General features: G+C 50.3%; 1 protein-coding gene across 2 annotated transcripts in view; it reads left to right on the top strand.

Moving 5' to 3' along the window:
* The first annotated feature begins 3,480 nt into the window (after window positions 1-3,480).
* The window catches only part of RPS6KA1 (ribosomal protein S6 kinase, 90kDa, polypeptide 1), a 30,978-nt gene continuing 16,021 nt past the window's right edge, over window positions 3,481-18,437 (top strand). The window contains exon 1 of one of the 2 annotated variants that reach the window (XM_010016958.1): window positions 3,481-3,523. Coding sequence is in view for 1 of the 2 variants with exons in the window: in XM_010016957.1 (XP_010015259.1) it covers window positions 16,525-16,566 (42 nt within the window). In the remaining variant the exon portion in view is untranslated. Of the gene's footprint in view, window positions 3,524-16,471; window positions 16,567-18,437 lie in introns of those variants that run through there. The other variant, XM_010016957.1, reaches the window with a different exon arrangement.

The raw sequence follows: 18,437 nt of genomic DNA, 5'->3' as shown, positions 1-18,437 counted from the left end.
CTCACATGGTCCTGCCGGGGTGCCACTCGTCCCTGTTTCACATCAGAGCAGCACTCGCCTGTCCTGTAAATTGTTCCCTGTGCTGTGGATTATGTGGTATTAAAGGGATTTAAAATGCAAGATGTCCTAAGATAGATATCTCCCAAGTTCAGCCATGCTGGCAGTTGCATAAGTGAGTGCACTTGTTTTCCAGGATACTTCTCTGCCTGCTATTAAGAAAACTTATTAGAGCAGCATGTGTGCAGAAGGGCTTTTGCATTACCTCTCAGGCAGTTTTAGCTGTCACTTGCCCAGAGGTGCCCTCGCCACCAGGCTGCTGCTCCACGTGCCCTTAAGATTAGCTCTGTAATCCCTGTTTCTGCTTGCCCCAGAGCAGGGCTGGCTGCAGGGACAGGCTGCTGGCCCCTCGTGAGGCTCGTGTCGTTGCCTTCTTGGTAGCCCAAGCCCTGCTCCACCACCATCTGCATCAGCTCCTTGCTGCCCTGGGCACCCAAGGGAAGGAGCTGTGCCTCCCTCCTGCAGCAGGCATTGCCTGATTGCTGCCTATGGGAGAGCTTCAGGGTTGATCTGAGTTCAGGAGGCTCCTTTCCAACCCAAAAACAATGTGCTGTAAGAGGGCATCTGGCACAGAGGCAAACACACATGCACTCACTAACATGCTGTGCGTGGTATGCAGGGGGAGTGCAGAAATAAAGCTTTTTGAAGAGACAAATGTCAAACCAAGAAACCCACAAACTCTTTCAGCTCTGCTTACAACGCGGTAAATGGCTGTATTGTATCTCAGGAGGTGATGAGTCTGTAACTGTGGGTGTGTTTCCATCCTGGACACTTACAAATGGCTCTTGAATTCCCTATGAGGGAATAAGGACTGGTTTTGCTCTGGGGTAGAAGGAAAACACTTGGCTCTAAATATTGTGATTCTCTCTGTATACATCTGCCCTGTGTCAGCTTGAGAAAGTGACTGTTTCATCCGGAGCTTCACCCCTCTAAGGCCATGGACTTAAATGCCCAAGAAACCTCCTTGGCATGGATGCTGTTCTCTTTCTTTCCACATCCCTTCCATCCCCAGGTAGGATGGATTTCTGTCAACAGCAGCATGTAAGACAAGTGTTCCTCAGGGCAAGGAGCTGATGAAATGCAGCACTCAAGAGGTCTGCAGGAGGCACCCAGTGTCTCCTAGCTTATCCTTGAAGCTGAAGGGCTGGACAGACCCTTGCCATGTGCTAGTCTTCCCAGGGGAATAAAAGAGCTGCCCCATGCATCAACTCGCCCCTCTCCTGACACCTGCCTTGTAGATCTGTTCTCCAGACCATGAGCCAGGCACTGCTTCCCTCTGTCCACACTGAAATTCTACTCCTTAAGCTGTTTTAGACATAAACAGCCCTCCCCGAGCTATGGTTTGGATTAGCAGCAAGTGATGGATTGTTGATCAGTGGCAGCTAAGCCAGTAAACGTGAGCATGTTTCCAAGTCTGGTTATCTCGAGCACAGAATCTGCCCACCCTTTGTGGAGGCTCTACATAAACACAGAATCTGACTTCACTTCTTTGCTATTCTTTGTCCTAATGGGACCAAGAGCTCCATGTAAACAGCAGGGCAATGTTCCTCTGGAAGAACTTGTCTTGTGTGGTAGTGCTAGTGCTTTCTTCAGTCACTGGCTGAAAATAGTTGGGAACTTAAGCTGAGTTTAAGTTGGTACTATGGTGAGTTATGGAGCTCAGGGTGGGTCCATAGAAAGGTGTATTTTGCAGGGCCAGCATTAGAGGCTGTAGCATGAGAAGACAACCAAGAGGCAGGTTGTGTTCTCCCCATCAGGTCGGTGGTACTCCACGTTGTGGTAGTCCTGTGAGGTGCTGCAGGCAGCCAGGTTTGGCTGAGATGGGGGTGGAGAGACCTAAACATGAAGGTAGATGGACACTCTGGAGTATTGTCTGTGGATTTGAAGTATCTGAAAACTAAACTTGTGCTACAATTTAGTTCTTTAGCATTACACCTCTTCTAGCTGCGAGCACGCAGCCAAGCAGGGATGACCTCCTATGGGAAGGAGAACAGGAGAAGACTGTGAACGTGGAAGCAGCCAGGGAATGTTGTAGAAAGCAAGTGCAGCATTAGAGGGAGGTTTTCTCAGCAATTCTCTCTAGATCAACAATTGCAAGGTTCACTTTGTATTAAAAGTGGGAAGAAGGTAGTGTTAAGGCAGATGTCAGGTTGATGTCCCCTTTCTTCTCCAGGGAAGGAGCTGGCTTGGTTTCTCTTAGACTCCTGAAAATCTCTCCAACCCAGCCATTTCACTAAGAATCTGAGGCTGAAATACAGTTGCATTGCAGCTCGTCTCTTGGACTATGACATCTGAAGAGGAGTGAATAAATTTGCCTTGTTTTTTCAAAGAGAGGAATTCCGTGATTTTTGGAGCCTGAGTCTGTAGCGCAAATCGATGTCAAAGCAAAATCTTCTTGCCCTTGTTTTTCTCCAGACTCTGCAGAAAATTCTTTTGTACGTGCTTACCCTGCTCTGAGCGTGTCTCTCAGTAAATCCCACCCACTTGTGCTCCTGCTGGTTCCTCCAGGCATGGTGCTGAGCTGAACCTGATACGTCTTCAGTTCAGTGCTCGGTGTGACCGGCTGATGCTACTCTGAGCAGTTCAGGTCACCTGCGGTGACTTTGTGCAGAGCTCCAGCAGCAGGAGCTGGATTTAGAGGCCAGAGGTGTTCCTGCTGACAGGGTGGTAAAGGTACTGAAGAACTGTTAAATGTTCATGCTGTCGCCAGCGTCATGGCACAGTGTTAACTGCACTCTAGCACTGCTTTTCCATCTTCACCTCAGCTCCCCATTGTATTCTTCCAGTAATTCCAGAGAAGGAGCAGAGGGGGTAGCTCCAGCGTGGATGCAGGAGGGTGGGATGCTACAATGGATGCTGACAGGGTGGTAAAGGTACTGAAGAACTGTTAAATGTTCATGCTGTCGCCAGCGTCATGGCACAGTGTTAACTGCACTCTAGCACTGCTTTTCCATCTTCACCTCAGCTCCCCATTGTATTCTTCCAGTAATTCCAGAGAAGGAGCAGAGGGGGTAGCTCCAGCGTGGATGCAGGAGGGTGGGATGCTACAATGGATGGGCTATGTCTGTAGGGCAGTTTCTGCAGCATGTGCTGCTTAGGGTGGGATTCCTGCACCCACTCCCCAGGAACCCACACCTGAGGAGTGCAGGAGTGCTGGTCGCCCCACCAGTAATGGTTGGTATATAAGCAGCCCTAATCTCATTTTGGGGGAATGGGAACATAATAATTGTGGGGTTTTTCCTTGGCAGACTGTGTCTCCTTGGTGTATGGGGAATGTTCAAGTTGTCCCACGTCTGAAAGTGGCATCCTCACGCTCCTTGTCCTGCCTGAAGGGCTCTCAAAGCCAGCAGCCTCTAAGGGGGGGTGTAAGGAGCAGTCCCATGCCTGGCGTGTGCTAATGGCAGGTTCTCTTCTTTTGCAGAATGGGCAGGCTGCTCCAGAAGAAGGTGGAAATATTCCATCCAAGGTAAAAATGCTCTTGGGGTTATGTTTTCAAGTCATCTGAGCTGCGTGGGGGGTGTGAGCTGACTTGGGGAATGGGTTGGGACAGCTATTTTTAAATCCTGTAAACTGCTGCTTTGTAATCTGGATGAGTGCATGTGGGAGAGTAAGGGACTGGAGTAGGGGAAGAGAAAAGATAAACCCTTTTCCTTTCTCTCCCTTTGGTCATCCCAATACCTGGAAAGTTTCCCAAAGGGCTACCTCAGCCCAGCACACAGGAGATGAACTGGAGGCTGTAACAGAGGGCTAGAAGTGAGAATCCCTGGGGTGTTTCAGTGTGGTGTTTACACCTTTCTCTGTGATCTTGCCAGATGGATGAGAAATACAAGAGTATTTGATGGTTTTGGCACAGCTGCCCTTGCTGAGCGCCTTGTGTCTGTTTATTCTCTTGCTTTGGTGGGGCTGGGAGAAGCTCTGCTTCTGTCAAGTTGCCCTCTGCATCCCATCATTAACATCAGCTGGGAATGGTAGAGGGAATTGAGCTGCTGTCTTCCATGTTTTGGGCAAGGGTCTTAATCTGCTAGACCTTCTTCAGACACCTGAAGCTCTTCCTGCTCCACACATGAACAGCCTGATGTTGAAGGACTTAATTTCTCTGGTGGGAGCTTTCTCCCAAGTATGAGGCAGGGACACAATGTTACTGGCGTGGGTATTTCCTAATTGTGCCCATACCTCTCTGTCCTGCAAGATGCTGTGCAGGGCAGAAGAGCCACTGCAGTACCTTGAAATCAGAAGCCTTTCAGGATCTCCTTTTCTGGTATGTACATGCTCTAACCATCAAGAATGACACCATGTGCTTGGTTCAGCGTGGGACACCAAGCATGGGTTCTGCCTTTCCCTCAGTGAGTGCCCTGGAGCAGTTTCTCTCTCTGAATCGCCATCTATGCTAAAGGCCATGGGACTTATTGTGTTGGTTTTCTAGTTATATTTTTAGTAACATTCAAACCTAAAAAACAATTGTCTACTTTTCAGACAGTTTTTTTCCAGAAACTTGTGTTGGGACTTCCAGCACTGCCATTGCACCTCACCTGCCTGGCCTACATTCATGTCCCAGTTGCTGGACTAGTGCTTTTCCAGTGACTTGCAAAGAAATCTGACAGGGGTTAGCTGAGCTCAGGTCACTGGGACTCTGCTCTTCCCTCCCATGAGATGAGTGGTTTTATGGTTCTTCACTGTGCGTGTAGCTCTGGCAAGGGAAAAAAACGTATCTGTCTCTTCTGGTTGGATTCCAGCTGGGTTTCTAAGACTTGAGACTTTGCCTCTTTCATCTTCAAACACTTGGCTAAACTGCCCTCCCATAAAAGCCACTGAAGGATGTTGCTTTAAAAATACTTGCAGTTTTTTTCCTTTGAAAGACATCTCTGGGAAAACCCTGGCTGATTCCATCTGGAGATGCAGCCCCATGGAAAGATCAGGCGATAGACACCAAAAAGCACTTGGGCTTCTTTTTGCTGTTCCATGTCCATCCCTTAGTGGGGCACGGATGTGAAGTCCTCAGTGCAGCTGGGGAGCTGGAGCAGAGCAGCAGCAAGCTGTCCAGCATCCCCCAGCCTGCAGGTGTCCAGCTTTGAACTTTTCCAAGGCACCGTGGCCAAAATGCCTGCAAGCAGTGTCTGACAATCCCATTTTCGGTAACGTCTGAACACACGAAGCTCTCTCCACGCTCCTGAAATAACCTCGGTCATGTTTCCAAGTTTGTACAAGGTACGTTTGCTACCAGCACAGACAAATGAAATCCTTCCTACAAACACATACCTTCAACTTGAGGGCAAACTCTGGTTCTGTGAACCAGCTGTGACGCTGCAGATGGGGGAAGCAAACAGCACACTGGAGATCTCTGTCTTTTTCTGTTCGCTTTGCGGGTAGACGTCAGCAGCAGCTTCTGGCGCTGGCTCTGCCTACAAGGACTAAGGAAGGACAAATATAGGGCACTAAACATCCGAGCTTGGCTGTTCTCAAGTTGAAGGTTGCTCAGGATCTCTCCCATACCTTCTCCTCTAGTTGTGTGTGAAGAGCTGGAAGAAGAGGCACCTTTATTCTAGGATTGTACTTGCTGTCCTTTTGCAGCTAATTCCGTGATCTCTTCTAAAAATAGCCTGAAGCAGCGACAGTGGCGATTACTGAACACCCACACAGAAGTGCTGTCCCTGTCCCTGTAAGGAGGATGCTGCCACAAGAACAAACATTATTTGCCTGGGCAATAACCGAAGACAGTTTGCAAAGGAGGAAATCCAAGAGTTCCTCAAAAGAGTTGAGAGCTTCGCAGCTGGTAGTGTGCGACTGCTGCAGTCTAATGCCTTCATCATCATCTCACCTACTGTCATTGCACACTGGGGTCTTTGGGCATGAAATGGGCACTGCAGAGGTAGGAGGGGATGTTTTGGGCCAGGCTGGCTGTGATCTGGTACTTTATAGCTGCTTTTGTAGCTCCTCTGAGGACAGCTGGTGCATTTCACAGCTTCTTGTGGATTCCCACCTTTCAAGAGCAATTGTGGAACACAAGTCCCTGTAGGTGCTGTACCTCAGCCTGTTTATCTGAGTATCTTGGAAATGTCTGCAAGATCCTACAGGTTGCATGCTCACAGGACTGGGTCTGCAGTCAGGGCCATCCCAACAGCATTCCAGCTCTGTGGCCATAAGGAATTCCAGACCAAACCCTCTCCTGTCAGCGAGCACAACCCTAGATTGCTCATGCCTGAATCCTTGCTCATCTGGATGTTCCCAGTGTGTCCCTACTGTAAATGCTTTCAATTTGTCAGGCAATCCTGGCCACATCCCTAAAACCAGATTGCTATTCCAGTGCTGCATTGAGCAGGACCTTTGGCAAAGATTGGTAAAGGATGGCTTGTTGGGGTGTTTATCTCTTTGCTGGTGGTGTTTGACCCCGTTTAAATTTGATGTTGGCTTTAGGATAGCAGCAGCAGAGGTGGTGCAAGGTTTCGGTGCAACATCTGTGGGCTGCTCAACAGAAGAGCTGGTCTTTCATGTTTGTATTGGTGGTAGAGGAGCAGGACTGCTGCCCTGGCATCCTCTGCATTACAGAGAGCTCAGGGTCTGCTTTCCTCCTGTTCTACTTCCTTTGACACAGCCTGGGATGATGCCGAGAGAAGCATCTCCTGTGACAGCCTTGGCTTAACCTCAGCTGCATCTCTGTGCAAGTCAGGAACAAAACAGGTCTCTTGCTGAGCTCTCCAAAGCTGCTCTGCCCCAGGGGCTAATCAGCAGTGCTGTGCGTTGGTCCCTAGGTACTGAACCTTGTTCTCCTCTATGTTCTTTAGATTTTAATTGTCAGGTAGGCTGAAGATTGGTCATTGTTCAGCAACAGAGGGCTTGAATTCAGTGGAAAGACTGAAACCTCTCATAATTGGGTTTTACAGCTTGCTCTGCAGCCAGCTTGGCTGAGGAGTGAGCTGGTGCTCCCTGAAGGTGCCAAGTGTGAGGAATTATGCATAGAAGTACAACACCCAATTAGTGAAATCAGTTCATAATGAAGAGCAGAGGAGGGGATTTGCAGTGCTCAGTGTGCCCACTCTCTCTCTGGAGGTAGCTGAGGCTGGGAGTGCTGATCAGCTTGTTCTTGGTTGATAATAGTGTGCAATGAAAACTGGGGAGGTGAATAAGTAACTTCTTCCAGCTCTGCCTTGCACCATAAAAGAGACCTTTGAGACTGGAGCAAGGCTTTGCTCTGCTGCACGTACCAGGCATGAGGTGCCCCACCTGCTCAAGGCAGGAAACCGTAGTGGGAATGCAGTGAAGGGGAAGATATGGCTCTTTCCCATATACACAGCAGGACCTGTATAGCTCCTTCTGATTTATTCTTGTGTCTTGACCAGGTAAAGCTTGCAGAAAGGTCCTCCCCTGTAGTATCTTCAGCAAGGGAAGCTGCAGGCAGGAACCCTGGACATGGATATTTCTGGCTAGAGAAATACTGTTAATATCAGTGTGTGGTGGTCTGGGTGAAACACCCTCCTGTAATGTAAAGTGAAGACAAACTACAGTTACAGTCACAGCTCTGGATTGTAATTCTTTGGGATGAGTTGGAGGAGACAGGGTTGTAGCCATGTGCCTGCGATAGCTCTGTGCCAGTCCTCTGTGGTGGAACAGCAGTCGGCCGCTGTTAGAAGCAAGGCTGATTCTTGGCTTTGCTGCACTCCTCCTGTGAAGAGCCCCGCTCTTCACTCCCACCTGCAAACTGGATGTGTCTGGAGCAGCTTCCCTGGAGGCTGGACTTCACTGCTGGTGAGGAATCCTGCTCTGACCCCTAGTCGTGAACTGGGAATTCTTCAGGACGTAAGAGAGGAAGACTTTGTGCTGCTCCGTTGTGGCACAGTGCATTAGGGCTTGCTCATAGCTCTGCTTTCCAACAGTGCATCTCTCTCCTTCACACAGACCTTGCGCTGTGTGTCTCGCTGTAGGCTGCACCGACTGGCAGACCATCCCCTGCCAGGTTCCTGTCTTCTCTGGAGCTGCATCACTAAGGAGGTGAACCCAGCTGCAGGCTGAGTGCACGGCAGAAGACACGGCCAGTGGTGTGATCCTCATCGGTGTTGGACACCACTCTAATCACAGCCTCTTAACATGAAGGGCTTTAAAACAAACAAGTGGAATTCTCTGCTTTGAACCGTGTTTGCGCAGCTGCTGCTGTTTTCTCCAAGAACTTGGAAAGCTGCTGAATGTGGGAAGAAACAGGTACCTCAACAAATCCCTCTCTGCCCACTGCCCCTCTTCTGTTGCTTCCAGCCAAGAGTGCTCTGGCCAGTTTGGTCCCCCAGGTCTGTGCAGGACCTGGGATATCCTGGTGGGAGAAGAACCATCTCGAGCATGGCGTGGTGCTGCCTGGAAATCTGCCTTCCCCTCCGCGCTGCAGGGTCTGAGCTGCAGCTATTGCCCCTCTTAATGTTCAGCTTTTTCAGCCTGGCAGTGGTACAGCTCTTAGTTTGAACTGGCTGCTCTGTCTTGTCAGTTGAAGTAATGAAGTGGGTTTGTTTTTGAAGTAAAGCCTGACAGCTGCCTGGCTCCTTCCTGCCAGAGCGTGTGCTCCTCGTCCTTGGCAAGGCCGGGCTCTGGTTAACAGCAAGCTGCTGAGCTCTTCAAACAATAACAAATAAATGCCTGTTTGAGGAGCAGAGGCTCTGATGAGCTGCAGACTGTAATGAATAATTGAAGAGGGGTCAGTTTACAGGACTACACACGAGGAATGCAGCAGTCTGCAGAGCTGCTGCTCCAACAGCCCTCATGCATGGAGCGCCGACCCATCAAAAACGCCCCGGACTCTTCTCTTCCATATCCATCCCCCTCATGGGTTCATAGAAATTGCCTCTGTCTCCAGAAAGCCTCTGCTATTGAAGAAAAGAAAAATAAGCCTTTTACTGTGTGCTGTACTGGAGGAAACCTGTGTCATCCATCTCCAGTCAGAGTTAAAGGAGCTCCTGAGCCTGCAGGAAAGCGAGGGATCCTCCTGCCAGCCTTGTCCAGGCTTCCCCCGGCTGCCTGTGCTGGGGAGGCACAGGGCGTGGGATTGCTGGAGCCAAGTTCTTTGTGGACCCAGGAGGAAGCAAGGTTTCTCTCTGGCTGAAAGGTGGATGGAGACCCGCTTGCTGGGGATGGGGTAAAGGCAGCTTCCTCTGTGCCAGGGACAGGAGGAGAGGGCTGGCGCCGAAGAGGACCCCAAAGAGCTCAAACTTAAGAACTTGCTCACATTTGGTTTTTGAAGGGGTCAGAGTGGGCTTCAGTCTCTAGACTGTGCATCCCTATGTCTGGGGTCACTGGGGGGTCACTGGCTCCATACCTGGCTGAGATGCTGTTCTGGGACTCTCTCTGCACACACAGGCAGTCTCTCTGGAGACTGTACAAGCTTTACAAGTCTCAGCTTTAGCTGGAAGCCAAAGCCTGGTTTTAGTAGGAGCAGTAAATTCCTTCCGGAGCTTCAGGTGAAGCTGCAGTAACTTTTCCCCCCCTGGTTGCACTGTGCTGCCTGCCAGGAGCTGCCACTGGGCTGGGATCTGTCCCAGGAGGATAGTCCCAGCTATCCTTTAAGTCCTCCTGCCTTGCCCGGAGCACTTCTTTGTCCTTAGGAAAAGCCACTGGCTGTGTGCTTGGGGCTGCCTCTGCAGCAGGGAGACAGAGGCATTGCCTCCCAGGAGCTGATCTCATTGAAACATGCTCTGAGGCAGAAAGGGTTTCCCAACTGCAGTGTGAAATCCAGGTCCTTCCCTTACCAGTCCTGGAGAGCGCAGCTGGGAAATGTCACCCCTTTGGTTATGGAAAATGAGGGAATTTATCCCTCATTTGTACTTGAAACCTCAGTCTTGGCGTTGCTGCCGGTGTGGCTCTGGGAATACCGAGCGGACTGTGAACACAGTCTTTCTGTGCTCCTGGAAGCACCATGAGCTGTGGTGTATTGATTTCCTCGCCATCAGAGAGGTGTATTTAACTGGATGGCTTGGGCTGGCGTGGGTATAGAGCAGGAATATGCTGTGTCTGCTTACAGAGGGGGGAGGCGACGGCTCTGCACCGTCACCGGGGCTGGGGGCAGCGGTGGCCTTCAGGGTCACTTCTTTTGTGCACCAGCACCGGGGTCTCCACTGGACAGAGCAAGGGGTAAAAAGCTCCTTAAAACAGTGTTTATTGTATCTTAGGGGGACAGGACAAAACGTGGCATTCCCAGTGCTCAAGGTGATTGTGATTCCCGTACCGTGATGTTTGGGAAGGGGATGGATAGTGATCTTCCCAGTACAGTCCCATCCCTGACACACAGGGGATGTGCCCATGTCAGAGCTGAGCTGCAGAGGGGCTTTTTCCAAGCATTAATGAAGGCACTCATCCTGTACATTGTCACTGGGGTGCTGGTAACACACGGCTCAGGGTGTGGTTTGGAGGTAGGCTTTTTCCCTCTTAACACTGAGCCACCATAAAAATGTGATGATCACTTTTCTTTCCATGTATCTCACACTTATGTCCTTCCCAGAGGATTGGGAGAGCTGGGTTCTCCCAGCATGCACATACCAAAGCCTGGTAGGTACCAAGTAAAGGCTTTACCAAAGGCCTGAGACCACTTTTCATGTGTCTTGCAATAGGAAAACCACCAGCATGTGTGCTGTGGGAGGAGGTCATGCCTGCAATAGAGAATAGTTTCCACATCCCATGATGACTTCAGGGGCCACAAACAAGTTCTTGTTGTGAAACCAGCATTGTATTTTATGATTCAGTTAAGAGGTTTTATCTTCTATACTGGAAGTGGCAAAACTGCATCATGCGCAGAGGAAGGACAGTGCTTTAATGCTGGCTCCAAACAGTAACATTCTTCACTTAGAAAAGCCTGGGATGGGGTCTCCTGGTTTTACCACCATCAAAGCATGAGTTGATCAGCATTTGCTGAGCATGAACCTTTCCTCCTTGCTGGGAAATGCGTGTGGGGCTGTGGGAGGGGGAGGCACTATCCTTTGCACTTTCTAAATAGGGAATTTATCCTGTAAAAGCTGCATAAGTCAGTAGTTCCTTATCTCCTGGCACTTAAAGGAGTTTTCCTCTCTGGCATCTCAGTTCACTGGGTGCAAAGTCCTCCATGGCAGGCTGCAGAGGCACCTGAGAGCTATTGGAAAGTCTCAGTGGGGTTTGGGAGCATCTTTTGCCTGAGCTTGTATTTTGAGTCCAAACTGCTCATTGTCAGCTGATCCTGGCCAGCCGTGGCCTGTAGTGCCTGAAAAGGGTGGAGAGCTTTAATTTAATGGGATTGTTTAAAAGAAACTTTGAGGATCTGGTGCCAAATTACCCCTGGAGAGAGCCAGGAGCAGGGAAGAGACCAGGGGGGGCCTGTGCCTGAGCCCCTCAGCTTTCTTCATCCCAAAAGGGACCTGAGCCCTCTGGCATAAAGCGGGTATTTTGGTGCTCCTGATGAAATGAGTTGGTTACTGTGCAGCTCAAAAAGAGTGTTGTGAAGCAGAAGGACTTGCCTTGCCAGGGGAGCTGTGCTGCGTGAGCCCACCTTCTGCCTTCTTCAGCCTCAGGCTTTGCTTTAGGAAACATTTCATCCCTTCATCCCTGGTTTAGAGCTGCTGAATCTTCCCCCAGGGGCGTTTATGAGATAGAGGCTATTTATGAAACGGGTCCTTTTGGCTCTTCCACTCCAGTTTCAGAACAGAAACGACGTTTTGGATATTAAAGATGCTCTGAGTGCCACCTGCTGGAGTGTGCTCGGGGGGAGCAGTGGCTGGCAGGCAGCCTGGCAGGGTGCCCTGGGCTCTCGTCCTCTTTGGGGTGACACAGCCCATGCCATGGCTGCACCCAGCATCACTGCTGTCCCACCGCACCCTGCCGGGAGGTCCCTCAGTGTTCTGTTGCTGAAATTCCAGGATTTGTGGCCACCAGGATTTTGCAGTGTTCCCTCCCTGAGTCCACCTCTGTGGGAGATGATATGTGTCCCCCTTTGACACACAAGAGAAGTGAACTTGCTGGTGAGAAAAGGGGCCCAGGAAAAGCAGAAAAGGGTGGAACTGCTCCATCTGAACACCAAACAGGGTAAAACTGCACCGTCCTGGGCTGAGTTTTCCCTTTTTAGGGATTTGCATGTAACCCCCATTGCAGAGAGCCGAGATCACTGCTCAGAGTGGCAGCAAACTCCTTCCCAAGGGTCACCAAATTAATTTGACACTGAGCATTTGGCTGCCTCAGTGAGGAATTGCCCTGAGGAACATGGCAGGGTGCCTCTGGGATGCTCCCAGTCTAGGGCTTTTGTTTTAAGCCATATGGGGGAAGGTTCCTGGTGTTTTCCATGCCAGGATGGAGCTGGTCATTCACTTCTCCCAGCTGCCTTGCCCTGTATGTGCATGAAGGTAGAGATGAACAGGATTTCTAGACACCAGTGTTCCCAACGCCCTCACTGTGCAGAGCTCTGACTGTGACCTGGGTTTCTGCTCCCTCCCTCGGTTTGGGTTTGTTTTGTTTTTCAGGAGACCAATAAAACAGCCCTTGGAGATGGTGCAGGGTGAAACGTGCCTCTTCCTACCACAGCACTGTTCCTTCTCGGTAATCCCTTCCTGCAAACCACAAGCAGCAAAGCTCCTGCCAGGAATCCGCCCCCATCCTTATCCACTTATTGGGAAGTTCCAGTTGCTGGAGTCTCCGGTGCTCCTTCACTGTGTTTGTAGAAGTGACTTTATCCAAGACTTCCATCTTCAAAGCCACCCTGCAGAGGGCCCTGGCTGCCTCCCCAGGCTTTTGTCTGTCAAACAGCAAATGCCCTTATTCAGCTCAGTTTAGTTTAAAGGACTAATGAAGCCGCCTCTTTCCTTGCACATCCTCTTGGATTGCTCTAAGAATCTCCCTCTTCTTTTAAGCTTTGTCTGTGACCCCACATTTGTGCTGTCCTGTTCTTCCCTCCTGCAAAAGCTGTTGCCGATTCTCTGATGTCTTGTAGGGGCACAGGCTCACCTCTTCCCTCTATCTGCCACCTGATTTTGTAACACCCCCCCAGGACTGAATTCTTCTGCAGCTTTTCCTGCTCCGAGTGTGGTTGGAAGTGGCTGAAGAGCTCAAGTGAGAGGTCTTGCGTGTTCTCTCCTCGACCTTTTGCAGGTGCAGGCATGCAGGTACTAAGTAGAAGTAACCCTGTCTGACAGAATGCACTAAAAGGGTGGTCAGCCCTTCACTTTGAGCAGGCAGCCCTGCAGTGATGCTGGATCAGTGATGTTTGGGAGGTTTCATACCTGGAAGGGAGGGCAGCAGTGGAGCAACAGGAGCTGTATGGCCCAGGGAGCATGGGCTGGGCTTGAACCTGTTGGAACATGTGCAGGAGAACGGGACAGAGTCTGCTCTTGGGCAAAAAGGTTTTTAAATCTGTTTAAGGTTTCAGATTATTACTGTTTTCTTTAATCATGTGTGCTGTGTGTAAGCATGAGAGAGATGGCTTTGGTGTTTCATCTTTGAATACAACTTTGTTACTGTGGTGTCGACTGGATTAGCTGGAGTGAAACTTGAATTCTCCCAGGTGTTTGGAGTTTTTAACTTCACCAATTGAATGAAGTGGTGCAATGTCAATGTCACAAAATGTTCTGCTTGGCTGGACTTCTCTGTTCAACTTCTCTTCTAAGCTGTAGCGAGCAGCAGGCCAGGAAACAGCTCCTTTCCTGAACACAGAGGAGCAGCACTGCTTATTCTGACCCAGCTCTTGCTCTCCCCTCCCAGCAGAGCCCCAGGAGCAGTGTTGGGCTGACATGGTGCAGGATGTGCACATAGCACAGGTCCAAGGTGACGTTTCTGAGCTCCTGCGGGTAGGTGGCATCTCTGCTTCACCCTCCTGGAACAAAGTGAGTTCCAATCTGCAGCTGCTGATGTGACCATCTTGTTGCTGTGGGTACCACTTCCTCTCATGTCAAAATGGCTCTGCCTCAACCCCAGCTCCCTTCTCTCCATCCTGGCTCTCTAAACAGGTCCAGCCTGTCCTTGTGCTGGCTGGTGGCGTCTGTTCGGGTGCAGGTACCACAAGCTGAAGCCCTTCACTTCGCAAGGCTGTGCAGTCTCTCTGCTCTGGGAAGGGCAGTGCTGCTCAGGGACAAGTGTCCCATGGGATTTCTGAGGCTGGAGCCAAGTCTGGGGGCTCCTAAGAGCACTGAAGGTGATCCACCAAAGTGCAGGGAAAAGTTCTGGCCAATTCTTTGGTTGCAAATGGGACCAACTGTCAGCATTACCCAAATAAGGCCTCTGCAGGAGGGAGGCAGTGGCTGGGGAGGTTTCTTTGCTTTGTTTGTTCCCCTTTTTGGGAACTGTCACTCTAAAAAGAAGCTCCAGACAGAGCCTTTGCCTCTGCTCTTGACAACAGCAAACATCACACTCGTTTCCTCTGCAAAGCAGCATCATCTCTTGCTTCCTGTGTATTTCCATCTTCGTCCAGAGCAGGAGTTTCTGCCCTGCAGGGAGGTTGTTGCTCTGGAGTAGGTTGCATAAAATAACTTGATGCAGAGTTCAGGAGTGTGAAGCTCCCTGAGCCCAGCACCAAGAGCAACCTGTGCTGGAGGGGTCTGCAAGGTCTTGTTCATCTAGTGCTTCCTCAGCAGCTTAAACCTCTGCTGAGACATCTCTTTGGTCCAGAATGGGGGCACCGCTCCTGCTGCGGGAGCGCATTGGTGTGACAGCAGCTGCCTCCCTTCAGGCTGCAGCTCTTCACACCATCACCTTCCTGTTTATGAAACCCTGATCCTTCCCTCCCCGATGCTGTTCCCAGTGCTCAGTGGGGTGTAACTGGATCCTAGCAGGAAGCAAAAGCCTGGTTGCTCTGATTTATATGTATAAAGCTAGGAAGTGTCCTGCTTTATGGAGTCGATGTTGGGACTTGCTGGAGCTTAGTCCTGCAGTCTTTTCTGCTAACACAGAATTGGATTACAGCATCTTGAAACCTTTTGTATCTGGCACCACTGGATTTGGGATTGTCTTTCCATGTGCCAATGACAGCAGGTTCACGCAGAGTTTACAGCTGAGACTTGGCACTTCAGTGCCAGCGTCTGGCACAGTGCGGCCCATCATCTCACTGCTCCCAGGATCCATGGGTATGAGAACAGGATTGGCAAAACCACTTCTATCACCAACTTTTTGCTTCTCAAAAATACAGACTAAGACCTAGAAATGACTTAATTCTGCCCTAAAGGCATCAAACTCAGGCAGGGTGTGTAAGGTCACTGCAGGAGTGACGAAGGAAGGCCCACGTGTTGCTTGCCCTTAGACCCACAACCTGCCTACTGGTGTGCAGCTGCGTGCACCGCAGCTTCCTTTGGTTTATGCTTCTTGCTTTAGGTTTATCATCTAATATTGGGATTGTTACCTGCTTGTTTGGTTCCAGTCCCTTCTCTTGGGAGCAGAGGCAGCAAGGCAATGAAGGTTTGCACTTCTGCAGCATCCTTTCCCTCCATGGCTGTTAACAGTACCTGAAGCAAAGAGCTGATGGCTTCTGCCTCTGACCCAGACTGGTTTGTGGTCTCTAGGTTTAGCAGAGGGGCTGTGACATTTTTAAGGTGCAGAGTAGGGACAGCTGAAGGGATTCTGTAAAACAGCAAAGGAGCTTGCAGGGACACTGGTGAAACACTGGGTAACTTCTGAAACCATCTAGGGCATCTGTTTTGCATAGATGAAATGCAGGTGGCCTCTTGACGGGAACTGGGAGTAAGCACATGGCTCACTCTTCTCCTTGCAAACAGAAACTGGGAGAGGACTGGTTCAGAACCGTAGGGATGAAGCCTTCCTTCCTTCTCCACTGCCTGACTCAGCCACTTCCCATCTCCTTCCTGCTTCAGCCCTAGTAAGTCATCCCTTGATGTGTAAGAGCAGGGTGCAGAGCGGGACCCCAGAGCAAGCAGGCAGGATTGTGCAACCCTCCCATAAGACGTCAGTGTGCAAACCTCACATGGGGCCTTGCACCACCGAACAGCAATGACCAAGTGTCAACTCAGACATGGGGCAGGGACAAACCAGGGGAGGATGCAGAAGCTGCCTCTTCCTGGCCTTCTTCTCTGGGGACCTGCGATTTGGCTGATCCTACAGGGAGAGCGTTTGTGCTGCTCAGAGCAGGGGCAGTGTAACTTTGGGGAAGAAAAGCTACAGGGACTCTTTAAGTTGTTGCTGCCTCGTGTAGTGACTGAAATTGTACTTTCTATGCCTGTTTTCCTGTCTGTGACACAGGGGACTATACTGATCCTCTTGAAAAGCCTGCTGAGATTTGCTGATGGAAAGAGCCATGCCTAAGCACCCGTAAAGCACCAGTGTTTTCATTTGGCTGCTGGTATTGTGCAGCCATCGCCACACAATGCAATTTCCCCATACGAAACCACAGTTTCCTTTCAGCAAAATACTCCCAAAATACATCCCAGTGACGTAACTACTACACCCAGGGTTCTCATGCTGCTCTGGGTGCTGCACAGTGCTCTAAGTCCAGAAGCCAGCTTGCAAAGTATGGGAGAATAGCAGCCTAAAGCTTTGGAGATGCTGAGGCTCCTCTTTCGCAGCAAGCCAAGGATCCAGGAGGCAAGTGTCTATCTGCTCTGCTACAGCACGTGCTCTGTCTCTTCTGCAGGACACAAGAAGTTGCTGAATCTCCTGACCTCAGAGAGCCAGACCTTACCCAGGTTTAATTAGTGACTTCTCTTTCTGGAAAAGGCATTTCTGATGGTAACATTGCTTTCTAAGAAGTGTCTTTCTTAGGTGCTGCCAGAATTTGGGATTGTTTTGGGACCAGAGCATGTGTTGAAGCAACAGAAATTAAAACAGCTTCTGGTTAGTTGTTGATGAATAGGAAGCGAAATGCCAAAAGCATAATCTGTTTCTAGCTCTTGCAGGTTGTTTTTTTCCCCCTTGCATTTCGATGTGACTGTCTCAAGCAGCAAAGTGACAAAACGCGAGCAAAAACAAACCTGTCTCTTGGCTTCTGGCTTGTAAAATCCTTCCTCCAAAAGGGGGAAAGTAGGAAAGAGGACTCGTATTTTGAACTTGGTGTTGGAAAAAACCCCAACAGACGTATGCGCGTCGCCAGCCTCTGATCCAGGATGACTAAGCCATCTGTGCAGTTCAGAGGCGGCATCGGGAGGTTCAGAAGTTGTCTCCTCCTCTGACTCGAGCGACCTGCTGCTCTCAGAGCTGGCTGGTGGCTGGGGGTGCCCTGTTGTTGCCCAGGAGCAGCAATACCATTGCCCAGTGGTGCAGGAATCAGTGTAAAATGGCCTCTCCAAGGCTGTGGCTGCCAGAAGACGGCTGGTAGCTCACAGGAGCAGTGTCTTGGGGAGGGTGGATGTGCAGAGAGATGCCTGATCCATCCCCATCCAAGGAAGGGGTTGGTGCCCGCTGGCTGGAGCTGTTTTCCTCATGGGTGGATGTGATCCCCAAGGAGTGGAGGGAGACCACTGAGGTTTTTGCCATCACTTTTGGGTGCTCAGGAAGGGGTTTAGTTGTGGTTTTGGTAGATGGGGGCATCCGCTTCCCAGACCCAAAGAGATCTTGGCTGCTCCTCCACAAGAAGAGCAGAGCAATGGAGGGGAGGAAGGGGAAGAGGTGCCTGTAGGGCCCCGTCCGGTCTGATTCAGTCCTTCCAGAGCTGAAAATCAGTTAATTCTTAACTCTGATCTTGCTGTTTTCCCTTCACTCAAGACTTGCTGCTTCTCCTCCCGCCTCTCCGCAGCTCCTGTCCTACTTTCAGGTCACTCTGTGCCCTCCAGTTGACGTTGCTGGCGCCAAAGAGCCCTGCCAGCGCCGTGAGAAGTCAGAGCTCGACTCTCTCTTAGGTGCCCTCTGTCTGCAGTCACATGAGTTTTATCTCATCTGCAGCCAAAGACTTGAGCCTTGCAGAGGAGACGTTTCAGATCTGATTTGATTGGGGGAGTGTGTTTGTGATTTTTCTATTCAAACTTAGCTTGTTGTCTAAAACCCAAGTGAACAAGTACCCAGATGTGGTAGCAAATCTATGTACCTTCATTAAAATACAGCAGGCTTGGGGACTGGCCTCGTAAAAACTTACTACTTCCCTTAAGTCTGAAGGTTTTGGGAAGAAGGAGCCATATCCTAGCTGAGAAGCAATTCTTTTCTGAGCTCCCCTTAAATGCTTCTGCATCTCTCCCTATAAGGGTTCACAGAATTGCATCTGGCCCCAGGGGCAGCATAAACTGACATTTCTAATGCTGTTAAGGGACCTGTTGGGGCAGTGGGGCTGGCCCTGCCCTGCCCTCAAGAGATGTAGTGACTTTGGGTATTTGAACATGTTCCTCCTGGTTGCTTTAGAAACACTGAGCGTGACCCTGGAGAGAAGCCAGTGCCTAAAGGCACAAGAAACCTGGAGAAGGGCTTTTGACAAGGGCCTGTAGGGACAGGACAAGGGGAATGGCTTGAACCTGCCAGAGGGGAGACTG

The sequence above is a fragment of the Nestor notabilis genome, unplaced genomic scaffold (genome assembly GCF_000696875.1).
Source record: "Nestor notabilis isolate BGI_N333 unplaced genomic scaffold, ASM69687v1 scaffold19386, whole genome shotgun sequence".
In the NCBI taxonomy this organism is placed as follows: Eukaryota; Metazoa; Chordata; class Aves; order Psittaciformes; family Psittacidae; genus Nestor; species Nestor notabilis.
The sequence above is the reverse complement of the archived record's forward strand: the minus strand, read 5'-3'. Positions and strand labels throughout refer to the sequence as shown.